At 34.1% G+C, this 23405-nt stretch overlaps 1 protein-coding gene across 1 annotated transcript; it reads left to right on the top strand.

Annotated features, from left to right (window-relative positions):
• The first annotated feature begins 1711 nt into the window (after window positions 1-1711).
• On the top strand, window positions 1712-7577 carry LOC131662091 (glutamate decarboxylase 1-like). The gene is made up of 7 exons (XM_058931784.1): window positions 1712-1935; window positions 2068-2272; window positions 5458-5658; window positions 5836-6050; window positions 6192-6445; window positions 6666-6718; window positions 6856-7577. The coding sequence occupies exons 1-7, from the start codon at window positions 1850-1852 to the stop codon at window positions 7369-7371; spliced, it is 1530 nt and encodes a 509-aa protein (XP_058787767.1). The 5' UTR covers window positions 1712-1849; the 3' UTR covers window positions 7372-7577.
• The last annotated feature ends 15828 nt before the right edge of the window (window positions 7578-23405 follow it).

Here is a 23405-nt window from a genome sequence, read left to right as displayed (position 1 = left end):
TAAATATATTTTTTCTTGTTAAAAGAAAGACCGATGTCTTAAAAAGAAAAATAATAGTTGTAAAAGAAAAAAAAATATAGTAAAAATATGACTTTTTTTCATCCAGCAACCAAATTCGAACCCAAGATCAAATAGATTAAGAGGTGTTCACTAACCAAATGAGCCAAGCAAACAGTTTAGTAGAAAATTCGTTATACTCATGATATATTAAAATTACTTTTGAGGCCTAAATACCCTTTAATAAAAAATATATTTTTCTGAGGCCCAAGACAAGGGCCTAGCCCGCCTTACCTTTGAGCCGGCCCTGACTGCTCCAAAACAAAGTCAAATAACAACTTGACCCAGGGGTATATATACTTCTCTAAAAGCGTATACTTAAGATACACACATTTTTTATATTTTACTCTACCTCTTTTTGGATTATTGACAATAACTTAAATGTTGGAGTATTAACCTCAAATCCACTCATGTATTCTACCGCACCAAAGGCTTGCAATGCCACATCAGAAATCCATCACCACAATTCATTACTAATTTTAATTGTGACTGGAACATATTTATATTAATGATAGTTGCTAACAATATCTTATTAAAAAACATTTTTTTTATCAAAAACTTCTTTAGATTTACTAAAAATTAGGGGTGGCAACCGGGCATGCCCGCCCCATTTAGTCTCGCCCCGCAAAAGCCCGCGAAAAAATGGGGTGGGGCGGGGCGGGGCGGGCTTTTTTAAGAGTGCGGGTCTAAAACCTTGCCCCGCCCCGCAAAAAAGTGAGGGCGGGGCGGGGAAGCCCGCAGGCATTCGGCTTTTTAGGCCTAAAAATAGTAAAATTCTATGAAAAAACAAATGCCCGCAAAAGCCCACAAAAAAACGGGGCGGGGCGGGGCGGACACATTAAAGAGAGCGGGCCTAAAACCTTGCCCCGCCCCGTGAAAAAGTGCGGGTAAAACGGGCTTTCCCCGCGGGCCGGGCCCGTTTTGCCACCCCTACTAAAAACTAATATTTTTAGAACATTCTTGAGTTTATTTTATTTTATCACTTAATTGTACAAATAATAGCATTCATATGTAAAAGAATGATACAAACCATCTATCCTTATTGAGTTTCACTTTAAAAAAAATATCATTCAAATTAAAAAGTTGGCGGTAATCACAAAGTACTAAACTTTTTTTACTTCAATTAAAATTAGATTAACTTTTAAAAAATAATATTAAGTAATATTGAATTTCATGATTTCTACTTATATCTTTTTAAAAGTTATTATATCTTAAAATATATGATTTTTCAATTTTTTATATAATAATTTTTTTACAAGAAAAAAATTGTAAAAATATAAAAAGAGAAATGTTAACCAGTGTTCTCAAGGCAATAGTTAAGACTTTAAAATAGTAAATTTTATCTCACAAATCTACGCTCTTGAAAATTAAAATATTAAATTTTTTATAAAATATTTTTTTTTTTGAAATACTTAACCATTGTCCTAAGAACACTGGTTAGCAAAACCCATATAAAAATAGCCAACAAATTTATTAATTCGCCATTTGATTTATAATTTTTTTTATAATTTCCTTTAAAGGTCTTAAATATTTAGAATAATCAAAAAGTAAGAGTAGAAAAAGTATTCCGTGTTAATAAATCCTTGACTTTATATAGACTACTAGCATCCAATTGGTTCTTTTTTTCTTCTGTTGAATAGAGTATCTGATTGGCCCTTTTACCTATTAGAGTTAATGAGGCAAAACCTGTAGCGCACTAATCTGTGTATTTATATAGATGCATAAGTCCCCTGTTTCAATTCATCAAACCTCCCAACACAAATAAACAAACAGCCCTTTCTGTCTCACCACCATGGTTCTCTCAAAAACAGCCTCCGAGTCCGATGTCTCCGTCCACTCTACCTTTGCTTCTCGCTATGTCAGAACTTCACTTCCCAGGTATTACCAACGATATATGTCTGATGTCTGTTACGTGTCTGGTGTCTGTTACATGTCTGTGTCTCTGGTTAATAGATCATATGATTTATTGTTGATATTTTTTTGACGCATATTGGTTGAATTTTATTATAGATTCAGGATGCCGGAGGAATCGATACCGAAGGATGCGGCATATCAGATCATAAACGATGAACTGATGCTGGATGGAAATCCAAGGTTGAATCTGGCATCGTTTGTGACAACATGGATGGAGCCAGAGTGTGATAAACTCATCATGGCTTCCATCAACAAGAACTACGTTGACATGGATGAATACCCCGTCACCACTGAATTACAGGTATATACTACTATATACTTTACTTTTTTATTCTGATCTTTAATTAATTTATGAAAAATGTTAGGGTCAAGTTTTAAAAGATGGGGTTTTACTGATTCCATCGAAGCAAAATATCGCGATATTGATTGCGATCGTCACATGATGAATTAATCATAATTTATTTTTTAATATAAAAAGGTGTTTGACATTCACTTAAACCATTTTGTATTTTCAATTGCAAAATGTTTTTTAAAACCCTGATTATAGCTGCAAGTTAGTCAATCAAATATTAAAAATGGCCTATTTAAAATTTTTGATTAAAAAAAATATTTTTACTTTGTAGACATTTCTTCCTAAAAACTGCAGTATGACTTTTAATTTATTGTAATAATTTTAGAGCACAAATCATGGAATGTAAAATATTTATTCTAAGGCGTTAATGAAGGAGAATAAATTATTTATTTTCAATAAAAAATTCGCAAGTTGTGCTATGATTGATTATTTTTTATTGTTGACAAATGCAGCATGGTTGTTTGATTAAACAATTGTTTTAGTGTCACCTTCTTTCCTTATGTCGACAATTTTTGGATCGGTTGCTTTTTTTTTTTCTTTCTGTTGATGTTTTTTTAACTATTACAGATATTAATGCTTAGTTAGTTTTTCTTTAACTAGGGATTCCCTCCATTATTATAGATGAGGAACCCTACATTTTTACCCAATGAGTATTTTTTAATTAAATTATTAGTTGTTTTGTTTGACTTATTGCAGAGCAGTAAATTTATTACTATCCTTTTAATAATTTACTACTATTGTTATTCTATTTATTTTTTTTAAACCATAGATAATTAAGAGTGATATTTAAAAATTAATAATTAATGATACATTGAATATTAAAAAAAACTAAAAGTGACACTTTTCTTTCTTCAAATTCAACAATTGAAAAAGAATGAAGGAAATAGTTGTTATTAAATAAACATTGGTAAACTAAAAAAATCTAAAATATTTTAAAAATTAATTCAGGATCGTGCTATCGAATGTTCTAGAAGCATTATTTAAATATTCTATATAAAAAATATTTTTTTTCTAATAAATCAATTATTTTAATTTTAAATATATTAAATACAAGTATTTATCAACAAAAATATGGGTAATTCTAACTTGGACCTAAAGCACATGTTAAAAATTTAAAAATGAAAAGTTTGTGATAAAAAAGGTAACGAAAATTAATGATTAACTTCTATATTTTTTAAAACATTTTGCATTTAACTTATAGCACGTGTCTTAAGGCACATTTAACATTAATCAGAAAAACATATCTTTATTTTTTATAAATAATTTATTTTAATTTTTAATGTATTAAATATAAATATTTTTTTATAAGAATATACTATCTTTTTAAAATATATTAATTTATTGAAGAGTGTCTTAGAGTGTCCTAAGACACTCGTTAACATTTTCTATTAATTTATTGTTTCATTGGCAAGAAAATTAATATTTTAAATTTATTATGAATGTGGCATTTAATTATTTTTCATAAATAATAAATGAAACAAAAGTTTTGTGTAAGGAGTGAAGAATTTTGTCATTTAAACTAATGGTGATTCCATGCTGATACATTCAATGCATTCACACATTTGGGGCAATGATATCCGTTTGATCATAATCAAGACGGTCTAAATCTTATGTTATTATTTTAAGTTATAAAATAAGAAAGTACTGATTTGTTTTTTTTTAAAAATTGTTTTAATCCCTAACTCTTGCTTATAGAAAATAATTCAATTCAGAAGATATAGCTCATGTTATATGATAGAAAAAAAATTGATAACAAAACGAAGAACAACCTGATTTATTTGTTTCCTCTTTTGTTAAATGCTAAAAAAAAAAAAGGGTCTGAGCCCAAAATCTATACTCCCTCCGTTTTTTATTATAAGTCGTTTTAGAAAAAAAAATTGTATTTAAATATAAGTCGCTTTACAATTCCAATGAATAATTAATGCTATTTTTCCTATTATATCCTTAAATATTTATTATTCTCTCTCCTTTCAATTATATAAATTTATCTTTCACATGTCATTAATGAAGGATAATTTTGTAAAAACCTTCATAATTTCTCATTTTCATACAACAATTATTATTTTTCTTAAACTGTGTGAAAAGTCTAAAACGACTTATAATAAAAAACGGAGGGAGTAGTAATAACATTAGACATAGATTAAGGCATTATCTCGAACGAAAAATAAAAAATATCTTTAAAATTTAAAAATATATTTTTGAATGAACTTCATGTATACCATAGACACTCTTATTTTAAATTAGACTCGAATTAAAAATAAAAACTGAACATGGTGGTAAAATCGACCCGATCAATTAGACATGCTTGTTTTGTACGGACTTTAGCATGAGGTGGGTCAAAGATTTAAACCTTCATCTTCTATTGTATCCTCCCTGTCTCGTTCCGTTTTCTTTGCTGACATGATTATTTACATAAACTTTTGTATTTTTAAGCTTAAAAGATATAATATTCGCGGACTTTACCCGCTCCGCCCTCATTTATTGTAGTCAAGGATGGTTTCCTATTGTATTTATTGTCTACTCCTAATCTGCACTCTATTCTCAAAATAAATGATAGAATCCAATATTGTATAAATATTTTTATATATTTATTTATTTATTAAAACACATTTATGTACTAATCATAGTTTAAATTATATGGTGATTTTAGTTTTTCTAATGGTACTAATCATGGTTTAAATATTAATACTTTATTATAATGGTAAGGAAATTTATAATTTCAGACCATATTTAAAAAAAAAAAAGCCATATACTTTAAAAATCATATTTATTTTTAACATAAATGTTATTTACAATTTAACACATAAATGTTATTTACATAAATGTTAAAACAACTTTACACCATCCTCTAATTAGAATAAAACATCTTAACACGTAACAAGAGAGAATCATGGAAAAAATAGTTACTAAAATAATTTTATTATAATTTATTTGTCAAAATACTTTATTTTAATTGGATAACGGATAAAATTATTTTATTCATTAATCTCATGATTTATTGGTTTGAACCAAATGATTTTATACTAACTTAAAATGGAAGGTCTCAATAATCATAAGTTTTAAAATTCCAAATTAACAACACTATGTATAGCTACAAAAATCATGCAAAAATTAACATCACTATTTATATGCAGAATCGGTGTGTTAACATGATAGCTCATCTTTTCAATGCACCCCTTGAAGAAACTGAGACTGCAGTTGGTGTTGGAACTGTTGGTTCATCAGAAGCCATAATGTTAGCAGGATTAGCATTCAAAAGAAAATGGCAGAACAAAAGAAAACTTGAGGGAAAGCCTATTGACAAACCCAACATTGTCACTGGAGCCAATGTCCAGGTACACATATAATGGTAGTGGCGCAACTTATTATATATTTATTTTCTATTTCTGTATAAACTTTATTATATATTAAAATAAAAATAAATTATATATTCAAAATCGTATTATCCTTTTTTTACATTGTTTGTGTTATTACTCCCTTCTTTAATTCGCTTTGATTATTTTCATTTGAAGGTTTGTTGGGAGAAATTTGCAAGGTACTTTGAGGTGGAGTTGAAAGAAGTGAAACTAAGTGAAGGATACTATGTAATGGACCCTAAAAAGGCTGTGGAGTTGGTTGATGAGAACACCATTTGTGTTGCTGCTATTCTTGGTTCAACGCTGAATGGCGAGTTTGAAGATGTTAAACTCTTAAACGATCTCCTTGTTGAAAAGAATAAGGAAACTGGGTAAGTTAACCGGTTATAATATTACCTCTGAATCCTTATTATAAGAGAAAGTTTACTTTTTAGATTCAGTGAATAACTAATGTATCTGAACGCTTTAACTGATGTAATCTTGAGGAAATGATATGTGAAATTCTTTTGTAGATGGGACACTCCTATTCATGTTGATGCAGCTAGTGGTGGATTCATTGCTCCATTTATTTATCCAGAGCTCGAGTGGGATTTTCGTTTACCGCTAGTGAAGAGCATCAACGTTAGTGGTCACAAATATGGTCTTGTTTATGCTGGAATTGGTTGGGCTATTTGGAGAAGCAAGGATGATTTGCCTGAGGAACTCATCTTTCACATCAACTATCTTGGGGCTGATCAACCTACATTTACCCTCAACTTCTCCAAAGGTACGTAACACATAATTGGAACACGCAATAATAGGATTTGGATTCATGATTTAGCATTTGCAACATTCGCGTTATGCAAATGATTATTAGATCAAGATCAGACGACTCATGTTGGAATTTATATATCAAATTGAAATGTGAGTTGTCTGATCTTGATCAGACCATTAGAGGTTTCTTGAGTGCGGTGAATCTGAGTACTTAACAAAACTATGAAATGCAGGTTCTAGCCAAGTTATTGCTCAATACTATCAAATGATTCGCCTTGGTTTTGAGGTATTAAAACATACCAAACATATCCTTTATATATTTAACATTAACATAAGTGTTTGAAAGATTCATATTTTTCTTGTGAAACACTTCAAAACCATGTGATATGTGATGTGCTAGTTCTTTGCATTAACTTGTTGCAGGGGTATAAAGGTGTGATGGAAAATTGTAGAGACAACATGATAGTACTAAGAGAAGGACTCGAGAAAATGGGGCGTTTCAACATTGTGTCGAAAGACGACGGTGTTCCTCTCGTGGCCTTCACATTGAAGGACCACACACACTTCGACGAATTCCAAATCTCCGACTTGTTGAGGCGCTCTGGCTGGATTGTTCCGGCATACAGCATGCCTCCGGACGCTCAACACATAACCGTTCTACGCGTTGTCATAAGGGAGGATTTCTCGAGGACTTTAGCAGAGCGCCTTGTGGCGGATATCGAGAAAGTGTTGCACGAGCTCGATGCACTTGCAGCAAGGATAAGGATGATAAGTAGCAGTAGCAATGTTACGGTTCTTGAAGAAGTTGTGAAGAGTAATGGTGAAGTTGTGAAAGCGAAAAAGAGTGCTTTGGAGACTCAAAGAGAGATAACTGCGGTTTGGAAGAAGTTTGTGCTGGAGAGGACGAAGTTGAATGATAAGATGAATGGTGTTTGCTAGAGATGGTTTGGAATAATGGAACAAGGGTGTGTTTGTCTCTATATTTGCCTCAATAACTGATTTTTTTTTGTTTTGTTTAGGAAGTGATCAAGTACATTGTTATTAAGTTAAGCCATTTTTATGTTTCTCTTGTTGAGTGATTACAAGAAAAACTGAATTATGTTTTCATATTTATACTTTATAATAAGTATGGTTTTGTTTATTTATGCAGAATGGATTATTTATCTTTTTGTGAATTTTGTTCAAACTATGCTCTCATATCTTCTCTGTCTACAAAACCAACATATAAACTAGTATTAGATTTAACATGCTTCACCTGCTTGGAATAAACCCAAAATACTACTGTGTGATACATAAGCAAAACTAAGTGTTTAGTGCATATTCAAACGATGGTATGATTTACACAAAGATGGGAAATGAATACCCCCTAGTACTTATTGCACATGAGCCAACATCCACATATAGAAGAAACAGGTTGTGTCTTCTATTGAGAAATTGCAATGAGGAACATTCAAACAGAAAGAGAGATGAGGCAGCATGCCCAAAAGTTGCATTGTCAAAAAGAAGCTTGATTTAATTTATAAATGAATCTTTGTATCTTGGATACTTTTTAGTGTTGGATGAAATCCTAGTAATTCAAGTGCCGTAACCGGTTAATACGGGATCTAATCGATTACACTTGAAGAAAAACACTTCTGGATGTAAGAAAAGTTGTTTTTAAGCCGCGTTAACCGGTTACACCTGACACTTGTTATTTTCTGTTTTAGTCTGTGTAACCGGTTAACCAGTTGTGTTAACCAGCTACGCCTCCGAGTTCTTGCTTTTTCTTGTTGTTTAATGAGTTGTTTTAGGTCCTAATTATTGTACAATACTTGTATAAATGCTTTGGAAGCATTCTAAGTGAAAGTTAATGAAAGTTTTCTCTCTCTCTCTCTCTCTCTCTCTCTCTCTCTCTCTCTCTCTCTCTCTCTCTCTCTCTCTCTCTCTCTCTCTCTCTCTCTCTCTCTCTCTCTCTCTCTCTCTCTCTCTGTGTGTGAGACAAGAAGTTTGATAAGAGTAAGGCACAATGTTTTAATTGTAAAAAACTTGGTCATTTCGCAAGAGAATGTAGTGCGAAACAGAGGAAATATCAAGGAGATGAAGCTAAGGTTGCTAGACAATAGGTGGATGATGAGAATACGCTTTTAGTTATGATCACGCAAGGAGAATGCAACAGCAGTAGGCTGCCGGGCAGATACATCAGCACTTTCGAGAACATTGGAGAAACGTTTGCGAAAGAAAACGTAATGGTGATTGTGAGAGAAGGAGTCCAATGCACCGAAAAGTGGTACTTGGGTTTTGGTTGTTCTACGCATATGACGAGTATGAAGGATTGGTTTTTCAAAATCAATCAAGCCACAAAAAATAAAGTGAAACTCGCGGATGAAACCACTTTAGCGGCCAATGAAATCAGTGATGTTTTGATCATGAGAAGGGATGGTGGTCATTCCTTGATCAAAGACGTATTGTACATTCTTGGAATCAAATATAACCTTCTAAGTACTGGCCAATTGCTTTAGAGTGGTTACAATATTCGCATAGAAGACAAGACTTTACGTGGTATGAATGCAAATGGGGTTTCTGTCCTTAAAGCTCCTATGGCTTCCAATAGAACTTTCAAGATTGAGTTGAAGGTGATGGAGCATATGTATCTTTCTACAGCGGCAAGTTGAGATGAGTTTTTATGGCACTTCCGTCTTAGGCATCTCAATTTTAGAGATCTCAATGCGTTGCAAATGAACGGAATGGTAACCAGGTTGCCATCCAGCTACATACAAATTGAGATTTGTGAAGAGTGTGTGCCAGGGAAGCAACACAAGAGTAAATTCAGCAAGGATGTAGGTCATAAAACCAAGCATCACCTTGAGGTGGTGTATTCTGATGTGTATGGACAGATGCAAGTTGATTTGTGTGGTGACAATAGGTACTCTGTCACTTTTATCAATGATTATAGTAGAAATCTATGGAAAATACCTAATCAAGAGAAATAATGATCTATTTGAAGTGTTTAAGAAGTTTAAGTCCATGGTTGAGCGACAAAGTGGTCACAAGCTCAAAGTTCTCAAAACAAATGGTGGAGACAAGTATGTCTCAAATGACTTTGGGAAGTATTGTGATGAAGAGTGGATAGTACATGAGGTAATACAACCCTATACACCGCAGCAAAATGGTGTTGCCAAAAAGAAGAATCAATCGATTATGAACATGGTGAGAAATATGTTAAAAGGGAAGAACTTTCCGAAAGAGTTGTCGGGAGAAGCGATATCTACGGCTGCCTATTTGTTGAATACGTGTCCTACAAAGAAGCTTGAGAAGATAACATCAGAAGAGGCATGTTATGGAATCAAACCGAATCTAAACCATATGAGAGTTTTCGGTTTTGTGGCGTATCGACATGTTCCGGGTCAACTTAGAAAGAAGTTGGATGACAAAGGGAAGATGATGATACTTGTGGGGTATCACCCTACTGGAGGTTTCAAGTTGTTTGATGTTAAAACCATGAGAATCATGATCAGCCAGGACGTTGTAATCAATGAATTGAAGCAAGTGAAGTAGTCTATAACCGGTTACACACAGATGTTAACTGGTTACATGCAAGTGTTAACCGGTTACAAGAAAGCATTAACCGGTCACACAGGATTTTTTGGATTTTGGAGAATCTGAAACTGCAGAACAACCACGCGTCGAAACCAGATCTGATGAAAATGTGAGACGACCAACTAGGCAAAAAGGTTTTTCTCAAATACTCCAAGATTGTGAGATATTCCATGACAACTAAATCAATGATGATGGTGATTTCGTCCATTTTGCATTTAAGACCGAATCCGAGCCCGTTAACACGGAAGAGGCCTTAAGTGATCCAAAGTGGGTTTATGCTATGAAGGAGGAGATGGAATCGATTAAGAAAAATAGTACTTGGGAGTTTGATGATCTACCATAAGGAAAGAAGTCGATTAGTGTAATATGAGTCTATAAAGTGGAGGCAAATCTCAAAGGTGAAATAATCAAGCATAAGGCTCGATTATTTGCAAAAGGATTATAGAAAAGAGAGGGTATAGACTTTGATGAGGTATTTGCACCAATATCTAGGATCAAAACCATAAGGCTAGTTGTTGGCATTGTGAATAACAACAATTGGTCTATCTATCAAATAGATGTGAAGTCCCCATGTTTGAACGCTCCACTTGAAGAAGAAATGTATGTAGAACAACCCCTGGTTTTGGTGTGAAGAATCAATAGGGAAGATTCTACTAGTTGAGAAAAGAGTTGTATGGTTTGAAGCAAGCTTCGAGAGCTTGGAACAAATAGATAAATGGTTTTCTAGTTGATGTTGGCTTCAAAAAGTGTGTGTCCAAGCATGAAATTTATGTGAAGTCGGATGTAAGTGAAGGTCTGATCATACTTTGTATATATGTGTATAGATCACGAGAAAAAACGAGATGAGTACTTCTAAATTCAATAGTGAGCTTATGAAAGAATTTGAGATGAGTGACCTTGGTACCATGACATACTTCCTTGGCATAGAGTTCCACAAGTTTAAAAGGGGATTGCTTATGCATCAAAGGAGATATGCCCTTGAGATATTAAATATGTGTGATATGGAGCATTGTAATTTTTTCATTACACCAGTTGACAAAGGTTGCAACTGTCTAAGAGTGAAGAGGAGCAGAACATAGATCCCACTCAATATAAAAGGCATTACGTTCTTGTGCAATACGTTGCCAAATTTGGTGTTTAGTGTCAGTATTGCGAGTAGATTCATGGAAAGACCGAAGGTGTCTCACTTGACACCAGTCAAAAGAATCCTAAGATACGTCAAAGGGTCTATTAGTTGCGGAATTCTCTTTCACGCAGCGGATACGGGTAAGAAATACACTTTTCTTGGTTTTACCGATTCCAATTGGTGTGGGGATAAAGATGATCGTAAGTCTATGCTGGATAAATCTTTATGTGCCGCTTCGTTATGTGTGTGCCAACCCGTGTGACTGATGAATCTATTGGAAGAAATGGGTAGCAATTAAAGTGAGGCTGTCACACTATTGATTGATAATGTTTTAGCCATTAATTTTGCTAAGAACCCAATTGCACATGGGAGGAGCAAACACATTGAGACGAGGTTTCACTACTTTAGGGATGTTGTTAGTGAAGGCAATTTAAGATTGGGATATTGTAGAAGTGAGGACCAAGTTGCTGATTTATTGACTAAAGGAGTCACAAATGATATGTTCAAGAGGTTGAAGGTGAGAATGAGCATGGAGAACTTGGATAACTTGAATTAAGGTGGTGTCTTGTATGAAATCCTAGTAATTCAAGTGTTGTAACTGGTTAACATGGGGGTGTTAGCGGTTACACTTGGAAAAGAGCACTTTTGGATGCAAGAAAAGATGTTTTTAAGCTATGTTAACCTATTAACTATATGCGTTAACCGACTACACCAGACACTTGTTATTGTGAAGACAAGTCCTCAACAAATTTATTTTGATGAAGACAAGCTTTCAAGTGCAAAAGGAATAGATCAAGTATTTTAAAGAACAAGATTCAAGATTTCCTCAATGATTTCAAGCTTGATTGTTCTAAGGTATTAAGGTTTATAGCAAAGCAAGTCTATTAATGCATAACAAGTGTTTTCAAACATATATATATCATCCATAAATCTTACATGCATCCAAGAACCATTTCAAACCTTTCCCATAAAGTTTTTTGAGTTCTTACATTATGGGAACCGGGTTCCAAGTTGGAGGAACCGGTTCCCCAAGACCACTCCCAGTTCTTTTTTACGTAAAAATGGATGGGAACCGAGTTCCACCTTTTGGGAACTGGTTCCCCAGTTGAAAAATTCAAATTTTTGATACGTTACAGATAGGGAACCCGGGTTCCATATTATGGGAACCGGTTCCCCCTGAACCAGTGCCAAAAATACTCTTTTTCTTCAGCAGAATTTTGTCATATCCTTTCACCATAAATCATTGCAACCTTCCATGGATTATGACCATTTGTAGGGGTGTTTTAGAGGCTATAAAACTCAGAATTTCAAAATTATGAATCCACCTCTTCATTCAAAAATTCATACAGATCTTATACATCAAGAAACCTTCATAAATACACCAAGTGTCATATATTTCAAATTTCATTGAAACCTCTTGCATATATTTTCTTTTAATATTACAAAAGAACATTTCATACCATTCATAAACACTTGTGTTACATTAAAGGATTTGTTTACTTGAAAGGGAAGATCAATCAAGTGATTGATTCATTGTATCAAAACTTCTACTCAAATTATACTTAGAATTATATCTTATTTTTTAGGATTGTTGAAAATAAGATTGTATTGACTTGCTATCCAGGATTGTTGGATGCAAGGGTTATTTAATTAAGGAGAGGATTGTTCTCTTAATCATTTGGATTGATCAATGAGAGGATTGTTCTCTTGATCATTTATTAGTCAATCAAAAGAGGATTGTTCTTGTGGATTGCATAGGCTATTGTAAGGTGCTTACATTAGTAAAATCTCTTTCATGTTGAAAGAGGACTGGAGTATTCTCGGACTGTGAGGGGAACCAGTATATATCGCCGTGTCATTTATTTTTCTGCACTTTACATTATTCATAACATCATCATAACCAGAAAAATAATACCATCATCTCCAAACACCGATAAAATTTTAAGGTCCTAATTCACCCCCCTCTTAGGCGCACACTTCGTACTTACAATTATTTTCTATTTTAGTCTGTGTAACCGGTTAACCAGTTGTGTTAACGGGTTACACACCCGAGTTTTTTCTTTTTCTTATTGTTTAATGAGTTGTTTTAGGTCCCAATTGTTGTACAACACTTGTATAAATGCTTTGGAAGCATTCTAATTAAAAGTTAATGAAAGTTTTCATTCTCACCCTCAATTACTCTCTCTCCCCTCTCTCTAAGTCTCTTTTCTCTCTCACCATCTTCTTCTCCACAAGCACTAAACCTCCATTATTCACCAATTGTGTGATTGTACATTTTAACATTTAGCTTCCATGCTCCCCGCCAAGCCCCCAAGTTTTTCCCAATCGCTATCCCTGATCCCCTCCACGGGGAAATATTTTTCCCTATCCCCATCCTCACAGATTCCCATGGTACCCATGGAGATCCACAAACATCGAATTTTAAGAAAATTTATTGACTTTTCGATCTAAACTATGACACTAGTATTTCGTTATTTTTTTCCTTTTTTAAAAAAATAACATATGTATTTTGCATCTTTCATTTTTTAAAATAAAACACATCTTGCATCTTTAACAAAAAAAATGTAAGATATCATAACATAACTAGTCTTTAAAAACAACTTTTAATTAAGCAGCAGAACTCATCATAATTCAACTCAAAAACATCATAACATCTTAGTCCAACCTAATCAACATCAAACTGTAAAATTACTTCAACAAGCAATTTAAAAATCCAGCAACAAGATAAATATAAAACCAATTAACGTTCATCCCCCTGAGTGTTACGTATCAGAGCGACGACACCAACTCAAACTACCGAAGGTAATTAGCCTTCATACTGATTACCTGCATATTACTAACATAGGGGTAACATTCAAACATAAGGGGTGAAATATCGTACAACATAGAGGAATACAGGATAATAAATATAGGAGATATATATCATACATAATTCACCACTTCACAAAATATTAGCATCATTTATTCAACCGACAGTACATTATCATTCATTAGCAACCAATTCATCATCATACCATTATTATGAAAATGCAATGCAACCGACACTGTGCGAATGCATGTGGTACCAACAGGGCATAAGCCTCATTTGTAAATTGCCAATTATTGGAGGCATCAACAAGGCATAAGCTTTCTTCGCAGTTTGCCAATCCAGGCCAACGTGTTTTCTAATCCAGAGCATCGTAAAAATGCAATGTATGCGACTCAATAATGGGACATCATAAAATGCAACAACATCAACTAAACATCAACATCAACGAGGAATAACCTTCATCTCAATCGCCAATAATTAATGGCAGCAACAACATCATCATTATCATCATCGTAATAATCTACAATCTATAATCACACCGTTTTGGTAACATCATCGTACAACAACGTTCATACTTCGCATCATCACAAAATACCGGAAAAATACGAATTTCATAAATATTTCAAAAGGTTCTCAAATTATTTTTATTGGATAGAAAATAATTTAGCTTTACAGAAGATCAAACGGCGCGTCAAACGGACACCCGAGTCAAAAGGTATGAATTTTTAAAGTTTTGCAAAAGTGTTGTCAGTTACAAGGTAACCGGTTACTTCAAGCCTGGTAACAGGTTACTCTACTATAACCGTGTCTAATTTACCCAAAAAATTTCCCAGGTAACCTGTTACCTCAGAGCAAGTAACCGATTACTTGGAGTTACAAAGGCCAATATTTCCCATTTTTTCGTGAGGTAACCGATTACCTCAAACCATGTAACCGGTTACTTCACTGTTGCAGAGCCAAAATTCTGCAATTTTTCGGCTACGATTTTTGCCCCTCTAAGTCCCAAAAACCCATCTTTTACATACCAGAAAATCATTATAAGACACAACTTTTCAAGTCTAACACCAACATCATGTAAATGTTCATATTCATACACCAATTCCATCAATTTCAAACAAAATTACACATCATTCATAACATTATAAACACATAAAAACTCAATTTTTCATACAAACATGGATACAAAATTATGGAACCTAATCTCCATCATAACCCATCATCATACAATCCCTTATAGTGTTAGAACCTCACCCTTACCTTGGATTGAAGGTTGCTCTAAACTTTCAATAGGATTGCCGTAGCTCTCTGCTCTTCTCTGTTTCTACGTTCTTCCAAAATTTTCCAACTCTCACTAATTTCCAATTCTACTAATGGGCTTAACCTCACACCCCCACTGATACTATTACTAACACTATCATAGGCCCAAATGTTCATATTCTCATTATATTATTATTACTAATTAATTAACTTCTAACTAAATAGCATAATCCTAAATAACTCATAATTTTATCAAATAATTCGCAAACAAACCATAAAGATAATTAATTAAATAACCGGACGTTACATTCACCGTTCTTAAATAAATATTTTTCATATATTTAACGAGTAATAACGCTCTATACACTACCATCACTGATCCGCGCGAAACCTAAAAGACATCGATTTAAAGTATTTTGAATATCAAAAATTGATAAGAAAACATTTGATGGATTAAGCTTGGTAAGCTTCTCTATGATGGATTACAAGAGTAAAAAAGCTTGGTAAGCTTCTCTATGATGGATTACAAGAGAAAAAATTATTTGGGATTAAGGTTTGTGTTCTTAAATAATCATATAACTGAATATTTATTTTATTTATTTAACCCATTTTTTATATTAGAAACAAATGAACGCAAAAGTCATAGAGAATATATTACATCCAACATTTTTTCTTCCTCAAGATTTTAATGAAACAAGGATCCATCATTTGTTCTTCACTGACACTGATGACAATTAATCAGATTCAAAATTTATTTTATATATATATATATATATATATATATATATATATATATATATATATATATATATATATATATATATTCTGGATAAACAATGTAATATTTTTTTTTGCTAGCATGGAGGGCCTAAGCCCAAAGAACAACTAAACAAGCAAACTCCTAGAGACAGAAACCCCTTTGATATCACTATCTAAAGCCTTACTCAAAAAAGGAGGAAGACTTTGATGGATTATAAAACCCCCACTCATCTTTCTACCGGCTGTAGCCAATAGGTTAGCACACTCATTTGACTATCTATACTCATGCACAAGCCTAAACTCTTCAAAGTTTCCTAGCAGGCTACGGATACGATTCACCAGGCTAATCTCCCCATTATACCGGTTATTATTCTGGAGAATAGTTTTCACAGCTACCTTAGAGTCTGAGTGAACTTCCACTTTCCTATAACCACAGCGAAGAGCTAGAACGATGCCTTCATAAATCCCCCAGTACTCCGCCATAAGAGCAGTGGCGGAGCCAGAAATTTTAGGGAGCCTGGGCAAAAAATTTACACCTTGTTTTTATTAATTTTACATCATGTCTCTACTAATTTTGCTCTTGATTTTATCTAAAAAAAATCTCTTGATTTTGTCCAAAAATTTCACACCATATTTTTACTGATTTTGCCCTTAATTTTGTCTAAAAATTACTAATTTTGCCTCTGGTATTGTCTAAATATCAACTATTAAATGGAAAGTATACAACGAAAGGAGGGGTTGAGCGCGGACGCGTGTCCGGGTTCGCTGGGCCGTAGCTCCGCCCATGATTTCGAGTATCTTGCCTTTTCTAACTTGTACTCTAAAAAAAATGATAAAGAAATAAAGAGTATTCCAATTGTCTTTAGTTATTGTTAGATCTATTTATAGTGAACAATAGTAAATGTTCAATTGTAAACGTGTGTGCCCTTGAGGAAACTAAAAAATTCTAAAAATTCAAATAGTTTTTTTCCACTTTAGTTTTTATATTAGTTTATTATAATATCTATAATTGAGTTGAAATTTTAAATTATTATGCATTTATTTTATTTTATAACTATAAATTTACTTAAACATTAATTTTAATATTATTTTTGTTAAAGATAATTTATTCAATAAAAAAGAAAATAAAAAATGAGGGACATAAAATATAATTCCTCAAAAGCTAATAAAATAATAGTTGGACATTTTCAACTTATTTCTTAAAAAAAAAACCCAAAAATTTTAATGTTATTTATTATGTGGAAAATTTAGATAATTTCTCATATTGACAAATTAATTTTGCTTGAACTCTCTAATTTGACCACATAGTAAAACACATCATTTTCATACATTTTAATTTGTATTACTTTTACCTTTTAATTAAATTTAAACGCTCATAATTTCTTGTTTGATTTTATAATATATGGAAAATTATAATGTCGCTATAAAATTATAATAGAAAAGAAGTAAAAAAAATTATAAAATTAGGGAAGGTCTAATCAATTATAAATTTTTGAAAGCATAAATTGCAAGAAGACTAAAAAATGAAAATGGTATCATTCAAGAAAAAAGACTAAGAAGATAATTAGCTGATTGGAGTTTTATCAACAATATAAAACTCTTATTATTATAATATTTAATAATAATGATTAAATATGTATATCTTGAAGTACCAACCGTCAAAGACAAAGAGGAGAAAGATGAAACACCAGCCGATCTATAACACTGTGGCATAATTAATTTTAAATTTTTTTGTTATAATTCATATATAATTAATTAGGTTGGGCCTGTCTGGACCATTGGGTACTCATCTATTTTAGTTTTCACACCCTTATTTTTATTAATTTTGCCCCTAATTTCGTCTAGAATTCGACTATTAAATTGGGGAAAATACAAAGAAAATAGGGGTTGAGCCCGGGCGCGTGCCCGGGCTCGCCGGGCTATAGAACCGCCCTTGCATAAGAGCATTACAAATTCCGACACACTTTGAAAAGCTGCCAAGCCATAACCTCGACGAGTCTCTAAGAATACCTCTGCAGCCAGCCTTGCCGTTAGAAGCAGTCGAACCATTGACGTTGAGTTTGACAAACCCATCCTCCGGACAACTCCATTGAACATTCTTTGCTTCCGACCTTCTGTCCATGATGTTCCTTCTCATCTTGATAGCATCATTATATTCTTTAATTCTCTCAAATATGTAGTTTCGCTCATGCATCGGTCTATTGAACCCCTGATCATGAAGCTCCTTATTCCTCCACAACCAGATAGCATGGAAACCAAAGGCCAATTAGCTGCTCCAATCCCTATCCATTTCTGTACTCACAACCAAATTTAACTCGATCCAATTGCTGAGGCTCCCAGTGAAGAAATCCTGATCAATACCGATAGGAACAACATTATCCCAAACCCTCTTCGCAAACTTGCAGTCCCTAAGAGCATGTAAGGTAGATTCACAAACATTCCCACACAAACAACAGCTAGCATTCCCGAAACCAAAACCATTCATCCTATGGTTTGTAAGTAACCTGTCATGATAGATTAACCAAATAAAACTCCACACTCTTTCAGACACATGGAGCTTCCAGATGGCAGCCCAACTCTTGTTTACCATACCATTGTGTGTTTGCTGTATAGACTGATACATATTCCTAATAGAAAAGGAGCCATCTTCTTCATTTGAAACACAGAAGATATCTCTAAAATCATTATCACCAGGAGGGAAAATAACAACTATTCTCATTCTAATTTGAGGAGGAATCCACTCCATGATCCCCCAATTCCAGTCACCATCCTCCCCTAAAAGATCACAAACCATAGCACTATTAACATCCGGGGAATATGATCCATGCTATCCATAATACATTCACCCGCTTCCACCCAACAATCTTGCCAAGACTTAACATCAGTACCATCTCCAATCCTCCAAACACCCAGCTCTCGAAGTTTCGAAGAAGTTTTCACAATAGCTTTCCAAATGGCTGAATCAGAAACCTTTGCTTTAAGATGAGTATCTCTATTATCAATCTTATACTTACCTCTCATAATGTTGCACCACATATCATTATCTCCATTAAGAATCTTGCAACCAAGTTTCATAATGCAAACCTCATTCATAATATGCATGTTGCATAAGCCTAAACCTCCGACATCTTTTGGCTTAGAAACAATATCCCAGCTAACAACTTGATATTTCTTTTTATCATCAGTGTCTCCCCATATAAAATCTTGCTGTAGTTTTTGAATCCGCTTGATACTTGCAGTAGGCAATACACTTGTCATCATTGGATAAACTGGTATGGCTTCCATGACACTCTTCACGAGAGTAACTCTACATGCGAAGGAAAGATTACGAGCCTTCCAATTATTCAGCCTTTGCATAACTTGCTCCCTCACATAGTCGCAATCATTCTTCCGGAGGCCTTTACCAGTCAAGGGAACCCCGAGATATTTTCCAAGACCACTAGCCTCCCTGAAGCCAGATTAACTAACCAACATTGCTCTCAGACTTCTAGCGACATTCTTAGAGAAAACAATGCTGGATTTTTCGTTGCTAATTTCTTAGTCGGACATCCTGCAGAAGATTTTTAGCGTTTGCTTGATACAAAGAATGTTTTTTTGAGGCTTCACCAAATAACAGTAAGTCATCTACGAACATTAAATGGGATATATGCACACCTTCCCTACTGACAGAAAACGACTTCCAATTCTTCCGTTTAACCTCTTGCTCAATCAAGTGGGATAATTTGTCAATGCAAAGAGCAAAAAGATATGGGGACATTGGATCCCTTTGGTGAATGCCTATATGAGGCCTAAAGAACTCACTACGATTACCATTCCAATTGACATTCGTTTCACACTAGTAACACCATGCTTAATAATGATGATCATGTCCTCTGGAAGCCCAACCCTATTGATAATTCTCCAAATGAACTCCCAATTGAGCTTGTCATAAGCTTTAGACAAGTCAATCTTAATGGCAAAGAACCCACACTTTCCTTTCTTGTTATTCATGCAATGCTTAACTTCATTTGCAATAATAATATTCTCATGAATAGAGCGACCAGGTACAAAACCAGTTTGATACGGGGATACAAGATGATCCATAGAAGCTTTTAATTTACTCACCACCACCTTACTAATAATTTTGTAGATCGTGTTGCACAACGAAATTGGCCAGAACTGATTGATAGTTTGAGGTTGGTCCACCTTTGGAATAAGGCATATGTCCGTCTTGTTTACCTCACTAATCATGCTAGGGCACTTCCACACATCCTTCACAAACTTACAGACATTAGTACCAACAACATCCCAAGACTTTTGATAGAAGCCTGCTGGGAAGCCATCAAGACCTGGCGCTTTCCATGGCTTCATGGAAAACATTGCCCTTTTAACTTCAGCATAGCTAATCTCAGCCTTCAACTCATTCACACTATCACTACTGAGATTCGGATATCCCACATCATTTTTCCTCCAACTACACAAAGAGCTAGGACTATCAAACAATTTTTTATAAAACGTGGTAACATGATCCTGCAAACTATTTTGGTCCTCTAACCACGTGCCATTCTCATTCTTCAACATCACAATTTTGTTTCTTTTCCTTTAGCAATAGTTTTCATGTGATAGTATTTAGTATTTCGATCCCCGTCAGCTACCCACATAGTCCTCGATCTTTGATGCCACATTATCTCCTCCTGATTAAGGATACCGCTCAGCTCCTCTTGTAAATTAGCTTCCAGTTTTCTCATACCACCATAGTTATCTTGTTGTTGAAGCTTTTTCTGCGTGCCTTCAAGTCTTCTAGTGATTTCCTTTTTACTTCTTTTGATCTTACCAAAGGTATCAAACTTCCACCTATCTATGCCTTCAACAAGATTATTGAGATTTATTCTAATTGGAGAGTCAGTTTTCCAGGAATCTTGAAGCATATCATGATACGTTTCATTCAGCAACCAAGTGTTCTCAAATCTAAACAGCTTTTGAGTTCGCTCGTGATTCTCCTTTTTCAGGTTAATGAGAATAGGGTGATGGTCCGAAAACTCCACCCTAACCAACACCTTCACATAGGCTTCCAGAAATTGAATTCTCCAGTCATCATTACTCAGAGCTCTATCCAAATTCTCATATATTCGTTGATCACCATGAAAATAGGGACCCCTCCACGTGAATTTAGGCCCACGAGACTCTACATCATTCATCCTACAAGCATCTATTCTATCTTTAAATCTCTTACATCTACTAAGAGATATTGGCAACCCACCTTTTTTCTCAGTACTACACGCTACATCATTAAAATCACCAGCCATCAACCAAGCACTATTAATGTTAACAACTAAATTCTGTACCTCCTGCTAAAGAAGATTTTCCGGCATTTCATTAGGACTCGCATAAATAACTGTAAAATACCACTCCTCCTAACCACGATCCCTCCAGCATAATCACTATTTTCTATATTTTCCAAAATATCATAACCCAGTCTCTTTAGAGATTTACTAAGGAGGCCCGGATTACATCTAGTTTCAACGACAACCAGAACAGAAGGCTTATAATTCTCAGTAAATTGCTTACAATATCTGAAAAAAGCACGACTAGCCGCACCTCTACGATTCCACACCATAATTTTGAAATTTGTACTAATCATAACAACTGATTGTGAGTAGGACCATAACCATATTCAACTCAAGGGGTTTCCTTAACATTCTCCATGGAATTCTCCTGTTCAGAATCACCTCTATCCTCATTTGTTTCTTCAGCATCCATTCCCAATATATGGCTAGCCTCAGCATTCAAGATATTGTTTGTTTTATTTGCCTATAGTTGTATATCGAGGGGAATATCAACATCTATTTTGTCTTTTGTGCTTGCATGTGCATGCACCAACCCCAGTGTGCCACCTGATACTTCATTATCACCCATGTCACTACTTTTATTAATCCCCATAATGCTCGTTCCTCTCCTTTTAAGATTAAATAAATCAAATTTGTCTGCCACTTGTATCTATCTTGGGTTCATCTTGCCAAAAATCCCCTCCATTCCAAACATACTTATTCCACTACTTTTCTCCTTCACTTGAATGCCACCACGTGTAACAAGCATCTCCCTTTTATTCTTTGTTTCCCTTTTATGTTTCCTACCACTCCCAGTAATAAATTCCTTATGTTTACTGCTATTATTTCCATTAATCCTTTCCCCATTAATTCCAAGACTGCACAAGGAATTTATTATCTCATCATTACCAATAATTCCTTTTTGTTTCAACCTAGGAATCTCCTTTTCAGTAACATCAATGACCCCATCATTACTGTGTTAGCCACTATCCCTTTCCTCATTAATATCACAATCAACACCTTGTCGAACCCCAACTAGACCTTCCTTATTGGGACTTCTTTCCGTTTCCAAATTATAACTACCAGCTTCCTCAATAATGTTATCAATAACAGCTCTTTTGCTACTAATCAATTCTGAATCCTCACTTTCCAAAACAAGAAATTTGGATCCGCCATTAATGGAATTAACATTAATTTTGGCCAAACCAATGTTTTTCCGATCATCCACCAATTTCTTGTTTCTAGTCAGTTTCTGGACAATCTTTCATAGGCTCTCTTTGTCTGCAGTCATGGAACTAGAACCTCCAATTCCAGCCTCAGCATGCCTGCTAGTACCTTCCCCAGCCACTCCTTCAATCTCCTTCCTTTTTCCAAAAATGGCACATCCCTCTTTATGATGCCCATATCTACCACAAGCAAGACAAAGCAGATGGAGTCCTTCATATTCAACCTTGTAGCAGCTTCCTTCAATCCTGAACATGGCAAGTAAAGGCTTAGCCAGGTTCACCGCCACACAAACACGAGCATATTTCCCTTTCTCCCGCTTGATAGTAGTTTTATCTACTTTGATTGTTCTACCAATCTTATTACCAAACTCAGAAAGCGCCCAAGTATCATAATACTCAATAGGGAGTCCAGAGATTCGAACCCACAACGCAACTTCATCAATGGTATCACTTTCCGGCTGGAAGTTTGGACACCAATCTGTCATACCCCAAAATTTGCCCGATCATTTCTGGTCTAATAATTTATCAAGGGAATTAAAATTAAGAGTCATGGGGTTTAACATTTCTATTGTTAAATCCATTCTCTTATAAATTGGAATAGGGGTGTGGATAACAGGTATTTTAGGACCCAAACAGTTGAGCCCAATTACTACAAGGGTGCTATCATTTTTGGATATAGTTGTTTTTTACTAACATTTTGTCTTTTATTATTATTATAATTTTATTAACTGTTATTATCTATTGCAACTTTATTTACTAACATTATTATTTAATATTATTAGGATTATTAGTATAATTAGAATTATTATTATTAACCTTAATATTAGTCTTATTAGAATTTTTTTTTATTAAATTAATTAGTTGGGCAATTGGCCCATTGAAAGTAGAAAACCCTAAATGTAGCATTATAAATA

Source organism: Vicia villosa, linkage group LG3, assembly GCF_029867415.1.
Source record: "Vicia villosa cultivar HV-30 ecotype Madison, WI linkage group LG3, Vvil1.0, whole genome shotgun sequence".
Taxonomy (NCBI): domain Eukaryota; kingdom Viridiplantae; phylum Streptophyta; class Magnoliopsida; order Fabales; family Fabaceae; genus Vicia; species Vicia villosa.
This window is presented reverse-complemented; position numbering and strand designations above follow the sequence as displayed.

Coding starts and splice junctions, on each gene's coding strand:
- LOC131662091 (XM_058931784.1), top strand. CDS start 1,850: ATGGTTCTCTCAAAAACAGCCTCCGAGTCCGATGTCTCCGTCCACTCT. Junction 6,446..6,665: donor TACCCTCAACTTCTCCAAAG/GTACGTAACACA, acceptor TATGAAATGCAG/GTTCTAGCCAAGTTATTGCT. Junction 6,719..6,855: donor TGATTCGCCTTGGTTTTGAG/GTATTAAAACAT, acceptor AACTTGTTGCAG/GGGTATAAAGGTGTGATGGA.